Below are 17,372 nucleotides of genomic sequence, written 5' to 3'. Positions count from 1 at the left end.
CCACACTTGACAGCCAGGTACTAGAACAAAGAAACGTGTTCGGGAGTTCTGGGAACCCTAGCGGAGCAACACCAGGTTTGTCTTCGGCCACGCCCCGCGGCTTCCGTGACGGGTACCTCTCCGCACCTGGGCGCCCCTGGCGCCCCGCCCCCGCCCCCGCCCCCGCCCCGGGCGCCCCGCCCCCGCCCCCGCCCGGAGCCTTGCCTTCCGCCCGGAGCCCCGCCTTCCGCCCCGCAGCCGTATTCCCTGCTCCCATTGGCTGCGGAAGGAGGCGGCGAGCCAATCCCCGCACACTTTAACGCCCTCCGCCTGGGATCACTTCCGCCGCCGGGCCAGGCCCCGCCCCGCTCGCCCGGCATCGCGGAGCGGCGGAATCAAGATGGAGGAGTATGCGCGCGAACCTTGGTGAGCCAGCCCGCTGCCTGCCGCCTGCCCCTCTGCCACTGCCCGGCCCCCGGAGCGAGGCCGCTCTCAGCCGCGGGATTGGCGGCGCCGGGGCCCGTGGGCACCCGGGCGTGAGCAGCCGGCTAGTCAGCGGGGGCCGCGGGGCCGCGCCGGGTGACCTTGCGGCAATTCGAGGGCGCCCCGGCTCGGCTGTGTGGCCCCGGCCCCTGCCCGGCCCGCGGGTCGGGAGCAGCCCCTCTGCCCACCGGCGACCTTGGGCTCGTCCTTGCGCTCGGGCGGCTCGGCCTGCGTGGGGAGGGGGCGGTGCCCGGGAAGGGTCCGCGTGGGCGCGGCGGCCGCGGTCCGGGCTGGGGTTTCCCCGTGGGGGAGGAGCGGCGCTGTCGGGAAAACGGGGAGAGTAGCGTGTGTGAAAAGCCGGCGACGGGGGTCCGTTCATTCGGCATTTAGCGGGGGTGGGGGTGGTCTGTGCCCCGCGCTCGGTCGGTCCCAGGAATGAAAGCATAGAGGAGTCAGGCACGCACACAGTTGAAGGCTTCGGAGGTCATGAGTGAAAAATCACATCTTGTTTTTTGGGTTAACCACCTGTGTTTTTTGTAAGAGCAAGAACCGAGGTGTTCTCCAGCTGTGTGTAAGGGCCCAGGGCTTTACATTCTGACCTTCCAGCATTAGCCATGTTGCCTGCTTTGTGCATTTTTTCCTCCCTGAAATAAGATAGAGTATGTTTCAGCGCCTCCCAGCTCTTTAAATTTATCTTCTCCAAAGGTAGTGGTCCCCCTTCCTGGGTTGTGCTCAGGTGTGCAGGACTCAGCGTGCTGTACACTGCTGTTGTCACCTGCTCTTGGGTATGATATCGTGAAACAGGTTGGCATGAGGGGAAAATACTTGACTTTCTTGGGTTAAAGATGTTATGGGAATCATAAATTTTCATCTACTACTAAATTAGGTGGCCCCTTTGCTTTCTCAGTACATATGTCCTGAAGCAGTACAGTCAGTTGTCTGGTTGGTTTTATACTCAAAACTGCTTTGATCTTCTGGACTACCCTGTTTTCGTGAAGTCATCCGAGCTCCAACTATAAGCGTCTTTCTCCTCCCTCTGCACCTGCCCCAACACCATAGGCAGCCTGAATTCTTTCAAACCTTCCACCTTTCATTTCCTGTTGTCAGGATCTTACCTGGCATCCTTAATGCCTTTTACAGTAGTTTCCTAATTGCGTTCCTTCTCTTCAGTCCTTTTTAATACATCATAGGTACTTAATCGTCCTAAATACTTTTTAATCATATGTTTTGTTTTCAGAAGCCCTAGTCTATAGGATATAGTGGAAAGAATTTGGGGCCTTTGGCGTACTAGATTTTGTATTTAAATTGGTTCTACCAGTTATTACCTATATGACCTTGGGCAAGGTACTTAATCTGAGCTTCTGTTCATGTATAAAATGGAGAGGAGACAGGGATACTCTTCTGCAAAGTTAAAAGATTAGGGAGTCTATAAGAAAATAAGCTAGCTTTCTTGAAAATCAGGTTATTTGCACTATAAGGCACCTAAAACATAGTTGATACTTAGTAAAAGATAACTTTAATCTTGTGGTTAGTTATTGGTTCCCTGTTGCCCTGTATTTGTCTGGCATTTACATTAGAGTCTGGCTTCAACCTTCCTTTTGTGTATCCGTCACTTCCCTGCAGGAACCTTGATTTAGCCAGACTTAGTTCAGAGACTGTTTGCATCTTGCCGTTGTTTTGGACGTCCTCTCTTGCAATCCTGCGGCTGCTCTCTGATCTGAATCCTGCTGTTCTTTACTGATTTTTTAAATACTCATTTTCATTCTAACTGATTATAGGATCATTCAGGATCGATCGTTTAGAGTTAGTGACTCTCCTTTGTTCTTCCTTTTTACTTTTTTTTTTGGTCGCAGCACGCAGCTTGTGGGATCTTAGTTCCCCAACCATGGATTGAACCTGGGCCCCGGCAGTGAAAGCACCGAGTCTTAACCACTGGACCACCAGGGAATTCCCTGTCTCTTTACTTCTATTAATGTTTCTACCATTTTGAAGAAATTTTCCTAATCCTTTTTAGTCTCTCAGAGCACTGCTTCTCAAACTTTTAAAGTGAAATCAGGTCACCCGTGGATTGTGCTAAGCTGTGGACTCTGATTTAGTAGGTCCTGAGTGGGGCCTCCCCAGAGCCTGCATTTGTAACGAGTTCCCAGCCCTGAAGCCTCAGGCTGACAGTTGGAACATCTGCCTCATGAGATCCTCATTCTGTACAAACTCCTGATTTGTGTTAGACTTGGAAAGGACAAGGTGTTTCGTATTTCTATCTGGCAAAATGAGAAATTACTTATTATTCAGATTCTTCAGCAGCAACGATGCGCTGAACTCACACGGTTACTTGAGCAGTTGGATTGCGCATAGGGTCGTTACAGCATTTTACCCTTGAGACTGGAAAAGACATTTATGAATTGAATTATTCACAGACTTGTTTTTTTTTTTCCTTCTTTTGGCCATGCCGCGAGGCTTGCGGGATCCCAACCAAGGATCGAACCCGGGCCACCACAAGTGAAAGTGCTGAGTCCTAACCGCTGGACTGCCAGGGAATTCCCATTCGCAGACTTTTTAAGAAGCCAGATTCCTAGAAGAGTGGTTCTGTTCTACTGATCAGATTACTCATGTCGTGCTGCATGAGTTAGGGTGCTGCATTTGGAAGCCGGGTTTACACATTTAACCTCTGATTATCAGATATTAGAGGTTACTAATGTGTTAAGTGGATCTGATACAAACTTAAGTTCCAAATGCTAATTTGGACTCAGTAAACCCAAAAAGAAGTTTTAAAATTTAAATAATGTGTCTTCTTCTGCGCCTGTTGAAATTTTATTCTTTGGGTCTCAGCTTTAAATTTTGCTGCAGCTGGAGAGCTTTCCTTGGTCCCCCAGGCGACTGGGTCACTGTTGACTATAGTGTAATTTCCTAATGCGTGTTTTTTCACGCATTGTTTTCACGGTGCCTTAGAATAGATGCACTAGTAGTTGAGCAAATGAATAAAGTGCTGTGAACAGTAGGGAGTTGAAGCCATTCAACTACGAGTTCATTCCCTGTAGCTTAGAAGACTTGGGCTGAATAGATGTGGATCTGTTTAGAATCCTTAATCTTTGTCTGTATTTTATGGGCCAGATGTTACTGGTTGCAGTGAGCCCTGCCCTGGAATCTGTTGTATATCCCTTATTAACAAAGAGGGTTTTATGGTTTATAAATGAGAAATAACGCTCATCTTTTTTCTTTTTTTTCTCTCTTTCCTGTTCTTAGCCCCTGGCGCATTGTGGACGACTGTGGTGGGGCCTTTACGATGGGAACCATAGGTGGTGGGATCTTTCAAGCAATCAAAGGTTTTCGCAATTCTCCGGTGGTAAGTGGGTGAATGGTCTCATATCATCATTACTTGAGACCCGTTTGCTAATGTCACTTGGGCCCCATCAGTGGGTTGGAAATGTGTTATACTCCTAATGTATTTTTGGTTGCTTCCTTTTGTTTCCTTATAGGGAGTAAACCACAGACTACGAGGGAGTCTGACAGCTGTTAGAACCAGGGCTCCACAGTTGGGAGGTAAGCAGAATGTTTCCATTTGTACTTCAGATGATTTTTTTCCTATTTTTTTGAAGATGAAATTCTGGTTTTTTTTTCTTCTTTTTTAGATTATAGCAGTGATTTTAGTTTGGTCTGAATAACAGCTTGTCACAAGTTAGTATCTATGCGAATTCTTGATTTATGATTTATTTGGAAAGTTAACTTGAATTGTTGCATCCATCTGAAACTGTCCTTCAGAAGCTCAGTGTGGTTTTGCTTCTGCTGGGTTTCATTTGATTTTCTCCCGTTCTCCAGACAGTGTGTCCACAGCTCAGGTTTGTGAGGGTCAGGAGTGATAGCTTCTGGGTTAGCATGAAACTGAAGAGGATGTGAACAGAAGGGTTAGGGTGTGCAAGAGGGACTGATGGAACTCACGGGGCTCCCTCCAGGTTTAGCTTTGGACATTGTGCCGAGGTCAGTGCAGAGGTGGAGAACGATTATGTCCATCACACTCTTTAAGCTTGGTAATTAATTCAGAAGCTGGGAGAAGAGAGAATAAGAAATCTGGGAGCTTATATTTGCTTGCAAAGATACAGTCAGGCTGAAGAGACCACATACAACACGTGAAATGGACTTAGCACTTTCAGTCGTTCTTAGTGATTTTGTGCATCAGAAGAAATAATCTTCTCTTTGTTTTTATAGCATTTGTTTTCTTTAGAAGATAGTAGCCAATGTCTGTTGTTTATTCAGTGCCTGCCATGTGCCAGGCACTCCAGGTGTTTCACAGGATTATTTTATTTAGTCCTCCCAGCAACATAGGAGGTGAGTACTATTATCTCCATTTTCCAGATGAGGAAATTGAGGCTCCGAGGGTTGAAGTGATGGTGTATCTGTTTCCTGTTTTTCTCCCTGTAATAATTGTACACCCTGGAAAGTAAACGGTGACTAATTTTCCTTTGTTTTAATGGTTACCGTGTTGTTTAAGAGTGATAAGTAGTTAAAAAAAAAAAAAAAAAGTACACACCAAACCCTGAACCTTCGATAAATGCAGAAGTCATGCAGGTTTACCAGGTTTCTTGAGAGGCTGCTTCTGTCACATGCATTTTCAGTGAATAAAAAAACCAATCAGGTAACTGTCACAGTCAAGAAGAGCCTAAGGAGATAAGACTACTAAATGTTATGAGGTGTCCTGGAACAGAACAAGGACATAAAAACTAAGGAAATCGGAACTAAGTGTGGACGTCAGTTAATAATGTGTCAATATTGGGTTCTGTGACAAATGCACGGTGCTGCTGTTAGATGCTGGGGAGACTGGATGTGGGGCATGTGGGAACTGTACCGTCTTCACAGCTTTGCTGTGACTCTGAAACTAGTCTGAGAATAAAGGTTTGGTTAAAAAACAATCAGGGTGAAATAGAGGAAGAGTATGTTGTGGTGTGAGTGAATTGGAATCAGGCTTTTTAAGGAAACTACTGAGGAATCTTCATGGAGTCTTGAATTTTAAAAGTACTGGGATGGGCTTCCCTGGTGGCGCAGTGGTTGGGAGTCCGCCTGCCGGTGCGGGGGACGCGGGTTCGTGCCCCGGTCCGGGAAGATCCCACATGCCGCGGAGCGGCTGGGCCCGTGAGCCATGGCCGCTGGGCCTGCGCATCGCGACGGGAGAGGCCACGGCAGTGGGAGGCCCGCATACCACAAAAAACAAACAAAAAGCACTGGGATGGCACTTGCAGTTTAATTGAGTGGGCGTTTACTGAGCTCTTCCAGTTAAGCTCCTGGGAAAAGGCAGTGTGGGAAAGTCATAGTTGTGTCCTGAAAGGTCTTGTATTTTCATAGCAGAAATAAGACATGCTTTTGACGTGTCCCCATTATGCTTCCAGCCCTTCCTTGCATTTTGGAACAAGATGTTCCAGGCTCATCTTGTACTTTCCCTGCCTGAGTGTAGAGTCATCCGTCCCCAAGGAGCCCTGCTTCCTTCTAGTTGAGAATGGTACTTAGAAGCCAAAGTCTGGGCACTAAGTGTATCATTGCTGTGGGGCATTGCTGTTCCCAGGCCTTCTTAGGAATGTACTGTATATCTATGAACACACACCACGTACACGTACATACACAAGTTTATATCTGTGTTTCTATATATCTATACGTATTAGGAATCATGGGTTCACACTGATACCTCTCAGTCCAGTCCAGCCCCACAGGTTCATTCTTCTTTCTCTTTTCATATGAGTACTTGGGCTAGGGCACCTCGTAACAGGCCACCCTTCCACATGGGCACACTGATCTCCATGCTTGGGAGTGTCCTTCCTGCGGACGCCTCCTCGCCCTGCTCCGGCTGTGGCTGCCCACACGGGGCCAGCCTTTTGTGTGGACTCAGTCTCCACTCTCATCAGCCACCATAGCTTACTCTGGCAGTCATTCGTGGGGTGGGCAGATATCAGATCCTTGTGAGGGAGTGGGAGAGCCTTGTTTGAGGAATTTGGTGAGATAATTCTAATATACTGGACATATCTCTCTCCCAGGGCACAGAGCCACTGAGTTAGGACAGACTATTTCATCTGTATGTAGCATGTGGTATTTAGTGTTGGACCAAAAACGCGGAGGCGCATGCATAGTTTATTATTTATTTTAAAACATACTTATTTGGCTCCTCCGAGTCTCAGTTGCGGTACGTGGGATGTTCGTTATGGCATGCAGGATCTTTTTAGTTGCGGCATGCGGGATCTTTTTCTTAGCTGTGGCACGCGGGATCTTTGTTGCCACGTGCTGGATCTTTAGTTGTGTCATGTGGGCTCTTTTAGTTGCTACATGTGGGATCTTTAGTTGTGGCATGCGGGATCTTTAGTTGTGGCATGCGGGATCTTTAGTTGTGGCACGCGGGATCTTTTTAGTTGCGGCATGTGGGATCTTTTTTTTTGTTGCGGCACACGGGATCTTTGTTGCCGTTATGTGGGATCTTGAGTTGCGGCATGTGTGTGGGATCTAGTTCCCTGACCAGGGATCGAACCTGGGCCCCCTGCATTGGGAGCATGGAGTCTTAACCACTGGACCACCAGGGAAGTCCTCCGTGCATACTTTAACTGGTTGTATCTGCTGGATTTAACTCACAGGGTGAGCTCTGGGGAAGGGTGCTGGTGATGGTCTGGTTCAGGCAGTTGGCGGAACCCAGTTTATTGTCCTTATTGACACACCCCTGCTTCTGTGAGGTTTCGGAGGGTGAAGGATAACCTGACAAGGGCTCCTCAGTGCAGTTCTTCTTTCTTTAATCTTAATAAAAGAACTCTTCATAGAGTGTAAGTCATGTGTATTCATTTTAGAAGATTTGGAAAATAAAAGCACAAAGCAGTGAAATCGTCTTGTTATCATCTGTCACCCAGAGATGCCGACAATTAAAATCTTGGTGTTGCCTTTCTGTGTTTTGTGTGTACTTATACACGTGTACGTGTGGGTGTTTGTTTTTTATTTCACAGAATAGTCACTGTGTTTAGGAAGAGTTTAAAGTGCAAAGTAATCTGATTTACGGTTGCTTTTAGTTTCATGCTTGAGGACTGAAGGATAGAAATGAGAGAGGAAAGGTAATTCCCATTCCCTCGAGGTTCCATAATTCAAACTGTTTGTATCACCCTTTTGCCCTTTATGTGTATTGGCTTATGCTTGTAGTACATCCCAGAATAGCCCGGTTTCTTTTGTGTTCACATCGGTGATTTTCGTAGAGCAGGTGCTCAGTGGCACTGACTGAAGAAAAGAAAAATAGAGGTAAGGTGATGAAAAGAAGGAAGGAGGACACTTCTTAAACAGATACACACTCTTCTGAAAGGGGGTTTGAATGGGTTTAGCCCAACTCTTTTAGGCCTGGCTTATTTCTTTTAGGCTTTGGGCCGTTGCTGATTTCCCTGCTGATGTAATACAAACCAAGCTTTATTAAAAAGATAAGTATTCTGACTCCTGTTCGGTGCTTATTCAAACTTGCTTGCATGTGTGTGTGAGAGTTTCAAGAATATAGTGAGTGTTGTTATTTAAGCTTGTTTCTGACTACTACATTTAAAGGCTAAAATATAAAAAATGAAATTTATTTGTTTTGTTTTTAAATAAAACAGGCAGCTTTGCCGTTTGGGGCGGCCTGTTTTCCATGATTGACTGCAGTATGGTTCAAGTCAGAGGGAAAGAAGACCCCTGGAACTCCATCACGAGTGGTGCCTTAACAGGAGCCATCCTGGCAGCAAGAAGTAAGCAGGCCTAGACACACACATTGAAGCCAGCCCCTGCCTGCACTTAGGGACATCTGTAATAGACAGACGGAGCACTGTGTAACTTGGTGTAGTGTGAGTGTATATGGTGATTTGGGGGGAAGAGTAAAAGGATCTCTTAACTTGGAATGTTGAGGACGAGAGAGCCTGGAGCTCTAACCAGTAATCACCATGGTTAAGAGCAGTTCAGGTTCTGCTCCTGCCACTTACTAGCTGTGTGACTGGGCAGTTTCTCTCCTCAGCCTCTGGAATTAATTATTGTACCTGTCACCCAGCATTGTTATGAGTGAAGAGCTTAGATCCATCTTCTGGGTCTTTGGGACAGAGCAACCTAGGATTCCTTTGGGCGTAGCGGGTGAGCCCAGGAGTCAGCACCCTCTCCTGTGAAGGGCCAGGTAGTAAATGTGTGGGCTTCGTGGGTTGTGAGGGCTTCCATCACATGTACTCAGCTCTGATGTCATGAGCGCAGCCTAGACAATACGTGAATGAACGCGCATGCTGTCCCAATACAACTGTATTTCCACCAGCAGGCCGTGGGCTGGATTTGACCTGCGGGCCATAGTTTGCTGACCCTGGTCTTGGTCAGCGAGAAAGGGGGTTTGGGGTTTGGGAACGGGGAGTAGCATGGAGCCCTATGGACAGGTCTTTGCTTCATGGTGTCTTACATTAACCTGGATTTCTGTTAAAGTAATCTCTCTGTTCTCAACGTGCTCAGACGGACCAGTGGCCATGGTTGGGTCAGCCGCGATGGGTGGCATTCTGCTAGCTCTCATCGAAGGAGCTGGTATCTTGTTGACAAGATTTGCCTCTGCCCAGTTTCCCAACGGTGAGTCGTGTTTCTGCCTGACACCACAGCTCAGACGTTTGAAATGGTTCCCCGATGTCTGCTCACATGTGGCAGTTTGACATCTCTGCATCACACGTGAATACGCCGTGCTTCGTGAGGGTTCTGGCTCCGCACGGGTGTGGGTGCAGTTAGTTGTGTTTCATCTCAGTAACAGAATGCTTTGGCTGATGACTTGCTGTCGATCTTTCCTTAGAGTTCTTAGGTTTTATCAGTGCTCACTTGCTCATTCTAAGAAATTGCCGATCATTTCAGCGGTGCGGGAAGAAGGGTCCCTGCAGATGTGGAACAACGATGGCCGTCAGTCGCCAGCTTTTCACCGCCTGTGTGTGGGGCACTGCTGTAGCTGCCGGGGGCAGTGGGAGCGTCAGGCTGACACGCTCACAGATAAATGAGGTCATCTGGTTGTGCTGCTTCCTTGAAGAAAGTGAAGTAGCAGGAGAAGGTGACCCGTGGTTGGGGCTCACTTAGGGCCGGAAGGAGGGTTCTTCTGAGACGTTGGTGATGTAATGCGTTGCTCCTGTTGCTCCTGCCTGGTGCAGGGAAGGTGAGATGCTGGGCGGTTAGTGGTCCACAGGTGGTCACGACGTGGCCAGGGAATGTCTGCTCTGCGGCCAGCGTGTGCAGATGCTTGTAACTTAGAAAACTTGAGCTGTCTAAATGGGACTGTTCCTTGGCATTGGAAGGGAGCAGAAAGACACCGAGGGTCGTCATGGGGAAGAGCCGACCCGGCGTTTGGGGAAGGAAATACGCAGAACGGTGTGACTGGTTGGAAGTTAGTTTTGGAGCTTGGAAAGGATTCGGCATAGAGTGAGGGACAGGTCAGGTGACAGCTCCTGGTTCGATTTGATTCCCTGAGGCACCAGGCGCGGTTCTGAGGCCTGCTCCCTGTGGCCAGTGGGTGGCCCGGGTGGTCCCGGGCCCTCGGTCCTTGCCTCTGCTTTCACTCGTTATTTCTCACTGAATGCTCTGTTGTGGTGGCCACTTTCTTATTTTGCTTTTTAGTTTAGCACTTTAGTGTGAAAGACTTCACATAAGACGTGAGAAAAGTTCCATGTTTGCAGAAATTCAGAAATGGATAGAACAATAACTCGGTCACACTGTCTTGTAGGATTTAGCCTTGTTTGCTGGGGTTTCGGCTTCTTTCCTCGGAAGGAGTTCTCTAAAAAGAAGTGCTTTTTATTTTAGACAGGAGGAGTGTTTCCGAAAGGCTACGTGGGGGCAAAAATCTTTGAAAAGCTAATCATATTTTTCCAGTTAACTTACATGAAAGAGTTCTTTAAACAGAAAGATGAAATAAAACTGTATCGAAATGGTAACAGTGGTTATTTTTGGTTTATCTTTTTCACCCAGTGTCTTCTCCAGCTTTCTGTAATGAACAGATATTTTTAGAATATAAAAAAAAAATCACTGGAGTAAAGTATTGAAAGAAAGCCCTCTTTACCACTGTCCTCTTTCTCTCTTCCTTCCAGATATTTTTTAGTCTGCCTCAGTTTCCCTGAAGAAAAGAGGAGTGATTATTCCCATTAAAGTCTTTTTTTTAAAGAGTCACATTTTTTCTTAGGTCACAGGCTGTCCCATCCTTTGAAAGCAAATACTACAACACTTAGTTCTGCGCAAGCTAGGGGATGGCGGTGTCTTCCCATTTCAAGACCCATTCCTTACCTAGTTGTATAAATTGTATTACTGAGTTCTCTTGAAACGTGACTAAGGTACTTAAACTTTGTGAAAATAATTTTAAATAGCTACTGACAAATACATCAGGAGGTGTGAGAGGTTCGTCCAGTCCTGATACGGCAGCTTGTTCAGCAGTTGCATTAAAACTGGCGTGTTGTTTCTTGCTGTAACTACTCCATGTGACTTCGCTGGCATAGCGTTTGAGAGCTGCTCGTTCTGGAGGAGGGCCGCCAGGCCGCCGGACGTTAGCACGCGCTCTCGTGAGAATCGGGCAGCTCGATAAAGAAATTCAGGTTACAGCTCTGATGTAGCACTTTGTTTTCTGAGTTGACTGATTTGCTCTTTACAGAGACTTGTCCCTTTAAATTACATAATATTCAGGTGGTGTTTAAATTCCCTCTTAATTGCAGGTCCTCCGCTTGCTGAAGACCCCTCCCAGTTGCCTTCAGCCCAGCTACCATCCTCACCTTTCGGGGACTACCAGCAATACCAGTAGGGCCTCTCTCCCAGGACTTCTGTAACAGAGTGAGCTGCGGTTCAAGGAAGGATTTCAGAAGATCAAATTCAGTCTGTTTTGAAAACTGTAGGTGGGACAACTATGGCCAAATAGGCTGTGAAGAGACATTTAGCACATTTTTCTATTTAAAGGAACGGGGGGGGGGGGGCGGGGGAGGGTCTTAAAAGATAATACATTTATTTATTCACACTTGGATTGCGTTTGTGATCAAAATAAATGTCTGAAATCTTTAGAAGGAAAAGCAGTAAGTGCTTGAAGGGACCAGTGGCAAACGGCAGTGAAGCGTGACCATCATTTCCTCGGGGACCTCTCTGCCTGGTTTTGTTCTGTTAGTCAAACAATAAAAAACGCCAGGAGATTGCTCTTTCTATTAAGATAAGTTGCAGAGTTCTACTTTTCATCCTTGAATTCAAATAATGCAGAGTCAGTTGAAAGTTGCACGTGGTACAGTCTCCAGGGATTGGTCCACAGCAAACACTTCCGGGCTGGAGGGCTGCAGGAAAGTGCTTAGCCTTCTCCTTGTGAGTAAAAAACACTCCACGTCTTGGTTTCGAGGGTGTCGGATACAGAACCCTCTTCACCTCTGAGGCTACTGTGTCTTGATTCTTCATCATCAGAAAAGCTTCCTTCCGGTATACCCAGTTCCGTATGAGAAGGTTCCTGGAGGGTGTAATAGCCCTGGAAAAGTCTGGCGTTTATGGTGTGCTGGCAAGTACAGCACATGCTGCTGTTCCTGTGTTGCGAGTCCCCTGAAGCTGATCTTCGTCGAGGGTGTGTTTTGGGGTATGGCCGGGTCTGGAAAATGGGTTAGCATTTCGGAATAGGCCATTTTACTGGCTGTGCTGAGAGGCCATGCGGCCTTACGGGAGGCAGGCTGTTACGCCCCGTTTACCTGCCTCTGTGAAACGGAGAGCAAATCCGTGTGGGTGTGGTGAGCACATGCATGTTTTGGCCCAATGCCACGTACATAGTAAGCATTTAATTTACTAATGCTGGTTTGATCTTCCTTCGTGTGGTAAAATATACGGGAAATCGTATTTATCATTTTAACCATCTGTAAGTGTACAGTTAGTGGAATTTACATACAGTGTAACAGTCACCATCGTGTATCCCAAAACTTCCTCCTCGTCACCCACAGAAACTCCCCATCCCACCTTCCCCCAGCTCCTGGTAACCGCAGTTCTACTTGCTGTCTCTGAGTTTGCCTGTTCTGGGTACCTCGTATAAGTGGAACCGTACGATATTCGTCCTTCTGTGTGGCTTTTATTTCGTGGAGCATCGTGTTTCAAGGTCCGTCAGTGGTGTAGCATAAACCAGCGCTTCGTGCGATGGCTGAGTAATACTGCATGGTATGCAGAGATCCCATTTTATTTCTCCATTCCTCCATTGATGGACACTTGGGCTGTTCACACCGTGTGACTCTTGTGAATAACATGGGCATACAAATACCTGTTTGAGTCGCTGCTTTCAGTTCCTTTGGGTGTAGACCTAGGAGTGGCGTTGCTGGGGCATGTGGTAGTTCTATGTTTAACCTTTGGAAGAAGCACCAAACTTTTCCACAGCGCTGCACCATTTGACGTTTCCACCAGCAGTGCACGAAGGTTCCCATTTTTCCACATCCTTGCCGACACTTCTATTTTCCTTTAAGTAAAAACATTATAGCCATTCTAGCATGTGTGACTATCTCACTGTGGTTCTGATTTGCGTTCTCCTGGTGCCGAAGTACTGCGCTTATTGGCCATTTGTGAGTATTTGGGATTTGTCTTTCAGTCTGTAGCTCTTTTGACTTCCAGGAGTAAATGTAAGGAGATGTCATCAGAACAGTTGAAAGCTGAGGGCATGTTGAATCGCAGATAAAATGCTTTACATTTCTTAAGGTCTCCTAAACTTCCTCTTAAATGGCTTATTGGTTTGGAAAGTAAGTTCCTTTCTTGGGAATTCGGAGTCTGTGGCGGGTGTGTGTATGTGATGCTGGCGTGTTTTTGCCATTTTATTGGTTAACTCAGCATATCTGAAGCAATCCTTGGTTACAGATGAATTTTCTGGAACGAGGGGTGGGGGGGGGGAAGAGAAGAAGCTTGAAAAAGATGGAAAGCCAGTTCTTTTTGAAGAACTTGACATTTAGTTCCACAATATGTGGGACGGCAGGTAGAAACCCCGAAAACCTTTCCGGTTGTTTCCCTGCTTCTTGGCCCTCTCCTCCTTGGTGGATGCCCCCTTCCTCCGTCCCGCACTTAGGAGAGCTGCTGCTCCCGGGGAAACCCTGGCTGCCCACCTACCTGCTGGGGCTTGGCCTGAGCGGAGTGGCTCCGTCTCCGTGATGTGTCTAGCGTGGAGATGGGGGGCTGGTGAGGAGAGGGAAAGGGGAAAGCAAACTTCATGCCTCTGATTTTCTACTGGAAGCCTCGTGCCATCTGCGTTTCCAGTCACAGATGTTTCATAACCGCCCAAGAACGTCCTCGTGTGCTGTGTCCTCTGCCTGTCCCTGTTTGTCCAGCGGGCTGGTTCCTGGTGGTCTGGGGACCAGCTCGAGTGCCCCTGCAGCCTCCCGTCCCCTCTCCGTGTTCTGTTGTCACTGCACAGCAGGAGGAGGTGCTGAGCGGTTTGTTTTGTTTTGTTTTGTTTTCTCTCCCCCACCTTTTCCCCCAACATTTTTTCAATGAAAATATCAAAACTGTAAAGTTGAGGTTCACAGTGAACATACATATACCCATCACCTAGATTCTATGATTAACTTTACATTACTTTACCATTGTGTACCTGTTCACCTATCACCCGTTTCCTAATAAAATTGAAATTTATGAAATCCATTGATAAGCTTTATAAGATGTGATTAAAAAAATTTTTTATTGGAGTAAAGTTGATTTACAATGTGTTAGTTTCAGGTGTGCAGTAAAATGAATCAGTTATACATTGATTTTTTTTTAAGTTTAGCAAATAATAGAAAGCAGGTAGTTTAGATTCTAATAAATATCTTAAAATACCTATTTTGAGATGTTTAATACATATTCTATAACTAATTTTGGTGTACAAGAACCCAGAATAAAAGGTGAAATCACGAAAATTGTTTTAATTACCAAGATAAATGCAGAAACAAGCAGACAGGAAGGAATTTTTCCCTAGGTCTTTTTCTGGAATAATGGAGTGGTTTCCTGAGTTTCAAGGTTGAAATGCTCATCAGAAAGATCCCATCTGCTTCTCCCTTTTTTCCTTAGTATCTGACACTTTGTGTGAAATTGGCCTGAAATAGTGAATTTCTGAGTCAGGGTTGGAACGCGTGGGTTACAGCTGCATCTGTTGAAAGCCCGTCTGTTTTCTTATATGAAATGTCTGCAGATTGTGACGGCGTGGTCACAGCTCCACCCGGTGGTGCATTAGTTTCAGAACACAGTACTTTTGCTGCTGGTTTTGCTTTGTACAGTACGCTATCTTTTAGAGCAAAAGTCAACCACCTAAGGCTCAAGGGCCACATTTACCCGGCTGCCTCTTTTTGTAAGGCCTGTGACTGAAGAATGGATTTAAAATTTTTCTAATGGTTGAAAAAAAATCAAAAGAAGAAAAATGTTTCATGGCACATGGAAATGACACGAAATGAAGATTCCGGCGTCCATAAATACAGTTCTGTTGGTGCACAGCCACACCAGGTCTTCACGTTTCATGAGCGACTGCCCTCATACGACACAGCAGAGTTAAGCGGCCGCGTCAGAGACCTCGGGGCACACAACTCCTGAGATGTTTGCCCTTTAGAGAAAAAAAATTGCTGACCTCTGTTTTAGAGCAATTAAAAATAAAAAGATTTATTTTATCTAAACTGATTCCATTTCTAGCACTCCTTCTTTTCTTTGTGTGGACCCAAGTTCCTCTCTGGTATCACAGTCCTGTCTCTAGAGCGTCCTCTAACATTTCTTATAGGGTAGGATTATATGGGTGGATCCAGATGAATGCCTAGGGATGTAGTGGGTGGCATTACAGGAGAGGAGCTTTTATAAAAAGCTCTTTACGCCCTGAGCTTTTATAGTGGGCAGTAGCATTCCTGCTTTTGCCTCTGAGGGAGACATTACCTTTATTATAGATATTTATACTATATATTTATACTATAGATAGTGAGCGTGACTTCCCTTTGCTCCAAAGCAAGACCCTGTCTCTGTCTTGGAAGGGTGTAAGCCAGTTTACCAGCCTTACCACTGTGGACGTTTAGGGCTGGATAATCAGTTGTGGGGACCTGTCCTGTGCAATGTAGGATGTAGGATCTCTGGCCTCTGCCCACTGGATGCCAGCAGCACCTCCTCTCCCAGTTGTAACCACCAAGTGTGTCTCTAGATGTTGTCAAATAGCTCCTAGTGGGCAAAACCGGCCCTGGTTGAGAACCATTATGATAAGCAGATTCACCCTTTGCTCCAGAGGAAGTCACCATCTGTCTTTCAGAGTGGCTCTCTATACAAGCATCCTCGACCAGATGGTCCAGAACAAAGGACACTCAGCGGCTCATTTTTGCAAGATGTGCAGAAGTGCACGTGATCCGTGGAGAATTGGCTCCCAACGTTGGCTTTAACTTAATTGCGTTGTGGTTAAAGGAATGTTGTTCTGTGTGCCATCGATTCTTTTATTTGTTGGGAGTTTTTCATGGCCTATCTATGGTTTTGTGTGTTTTCTCTGATTGTTAGGTGCAAAGTTTGGTGTGTGCTGATTAGGTCAAGATTGTGACGTTTTTGTACAGATCTTTTATGTCTGTATGACTTTTGTCTGTGTGATCTGTTAATTACTGGGAGACGTACGTAAACCTCTCTGTTGGCGGATTTGCCCATTTCCCTTGTAATTCTGTTACCTTCTACTTCCTGTAGTTTGAGGCTGTATTGTTAGGTACATCCCCAATATGTGAGCTAGAACACTGACGAGTAGTTTACCTCTGGGTATTTATGAGCTCTGCTTCCTCCAGCCTGGGGTAAGTACTATCCTGTCCAGCTCATTTCCTTTTTTTCCTTGATTTTTAAAAATCATACTACATATTTTCCCATTTGTTGGCTTGTGAGTTATCTTCATTTTATAGTCCTTAAGTGATTTTCTTTAAAATCTTAAAAAACAACATATCTAAGAAAAAAATCTCACATTTATCCCTCTCCCTCTCCTCTTGATAATTCAGGGAGTTTAGAATGCTTCAACTTCAATCACCCCCTCTTCTTATATACATTTAGTCTAATATTTTCATTTTATTCTGATTCCCTCATGCAAACATGATTAATACATATTTATTGTTGCTTTATACAGTGTTTAAGTTCTCCCACTTGTTTTGCTCACCATTCCTTGTTTCATCTCATTTTCCTTCTTGAAGTAATTCCTTTAGAAGTTCTTTAGCAGGACTCTATTGATGGTGAGCACTGAATTTTTGTCATCAGAAAATTTACTTGCCTTCCTTCTTGGATGATAGTCGGGTACAGTTCTAAGTTGACAGGGTTTTTCTCAGTGTTTTGAAGATAATGCCTTCTGGCCTCTCGTTGCTAATGAGAGGTCTGCCCTTGGTCCAATTTCCATTTGTCGTTTTTTTATAAGTAACCTGTCTTTTTTTCTTTGGGTCTTCTTAAGACCTTTATGTCTTGGTCTTCCTCAGTTTAACTAAAACATGTCTAGGTGTAGGTTTATTTTTATATTTTTCCTTGCAATTTGTTGTAACTTTTAAATCCTTAGAATCACACTTTAATCAATTCTAGAAGATTTTCAGCCATTATTTCAAAATGTCCAAGATACGTTGCATTCTAAGCATTCAAAAGTGAGGGAAGGAGAAAAGGAAGGAAGGAAGGAGAATGGATGGGATGAGACTGCTCTTATCCCCAGGGAGAAGTTAATGCTGAAAGGAGAAACAGCATAGTTCCACAAATGTTTGACTCTACAGCCAAGGATAAAAGGCCCTCAGGACTTCCTTGGTGGTGCAGTGGTTGAGAATGTGCCTGCCAATGCAGGAGACACGGGTTCGAGCCCTGGTCCGGGAAGATCCCACATGCCGTGGAGCAACTAAGCTCCGTGTGCCACAACTACTGAAGCCCGCGCCTAGAGCCCGTGCTCCGCAACAAGAGAAGCCACCGCAATGAGAAGCCCACGCATGGCAACAAAGAGTAGCCCCTGCTCGCCGCAACTAGAG

The 17,372-nt window shown here is 45.9% G+C and overlaps 1 protein-coding gene across 1 annotated transcript; it reads left to right on the top strand.

Moving 5' to 3' along the window:
* The first annotated feature begins 340 nt into the window (after positions 1-340).
* TIMM17A (translocase of inner mitochondrial membrane 17A) lies at positions 341-14,089 on the top strand. Its single transcript, XM_079925463.1, has 6 exons — positions 341-405; positions 3,703-3,802; positions 3,936-3,999; positions 8,052-8,180; positions 8,917-9,027; positions 11,133-14,089. The coding sequence occupies exons 1-6, from the start codon at positions 380-382 to the stop codon at positions 11,216-11,218; spliced, it is 516 nt and encodes a 171-aa protein (XP_079781589.1). The 5' UTR covers positions 341-379; the 3' UTR covers positions 11,219-14,089.
* Positions 14,090-17,372: the final 3,283 nt, after the last annotated feature.

The sequence above is a fragment of the Stenella coeruleoalba genome, assembly GCF_951394435.1.
Source record: "Stenella coeruleoalba genome assembly, chromosome: 1".
NCBI classification, from domain to species: domain Eukaryota; kingdom Metazoa; phylum Chordata; class Mammalia; order Artiodactyla; family Delphinidae; genus Stenella; species Stenella coeruleoalba.
The sequence above is the reverse complement of the archived record's forward strand: the minus strand, read 5'-3'. Positions and strand labels throughout refer to the sequence as shown.

Coding starts and splice junctions, on each gene's coding strand:
- TIMM17A (XM_079925463.1), top strand. CDS start 380: ATGGAGGAGTATGCGCGCGAACCTTG. Junction 4,000..8,051: donor CAGGGCTCCACAGTTGGGAG/GTAAGCAGAATG, acceptor TAAATAAAACAG/GCAGCTTTGCCGTTTGGGGC. Junction 8,181..8,916: donor AGCCATCCTGGCAGCAAGAA/GTAAGCAGGCCT, acceptor CAACGTGCTCAG/ACGGACCAGTGGCCATGGTT.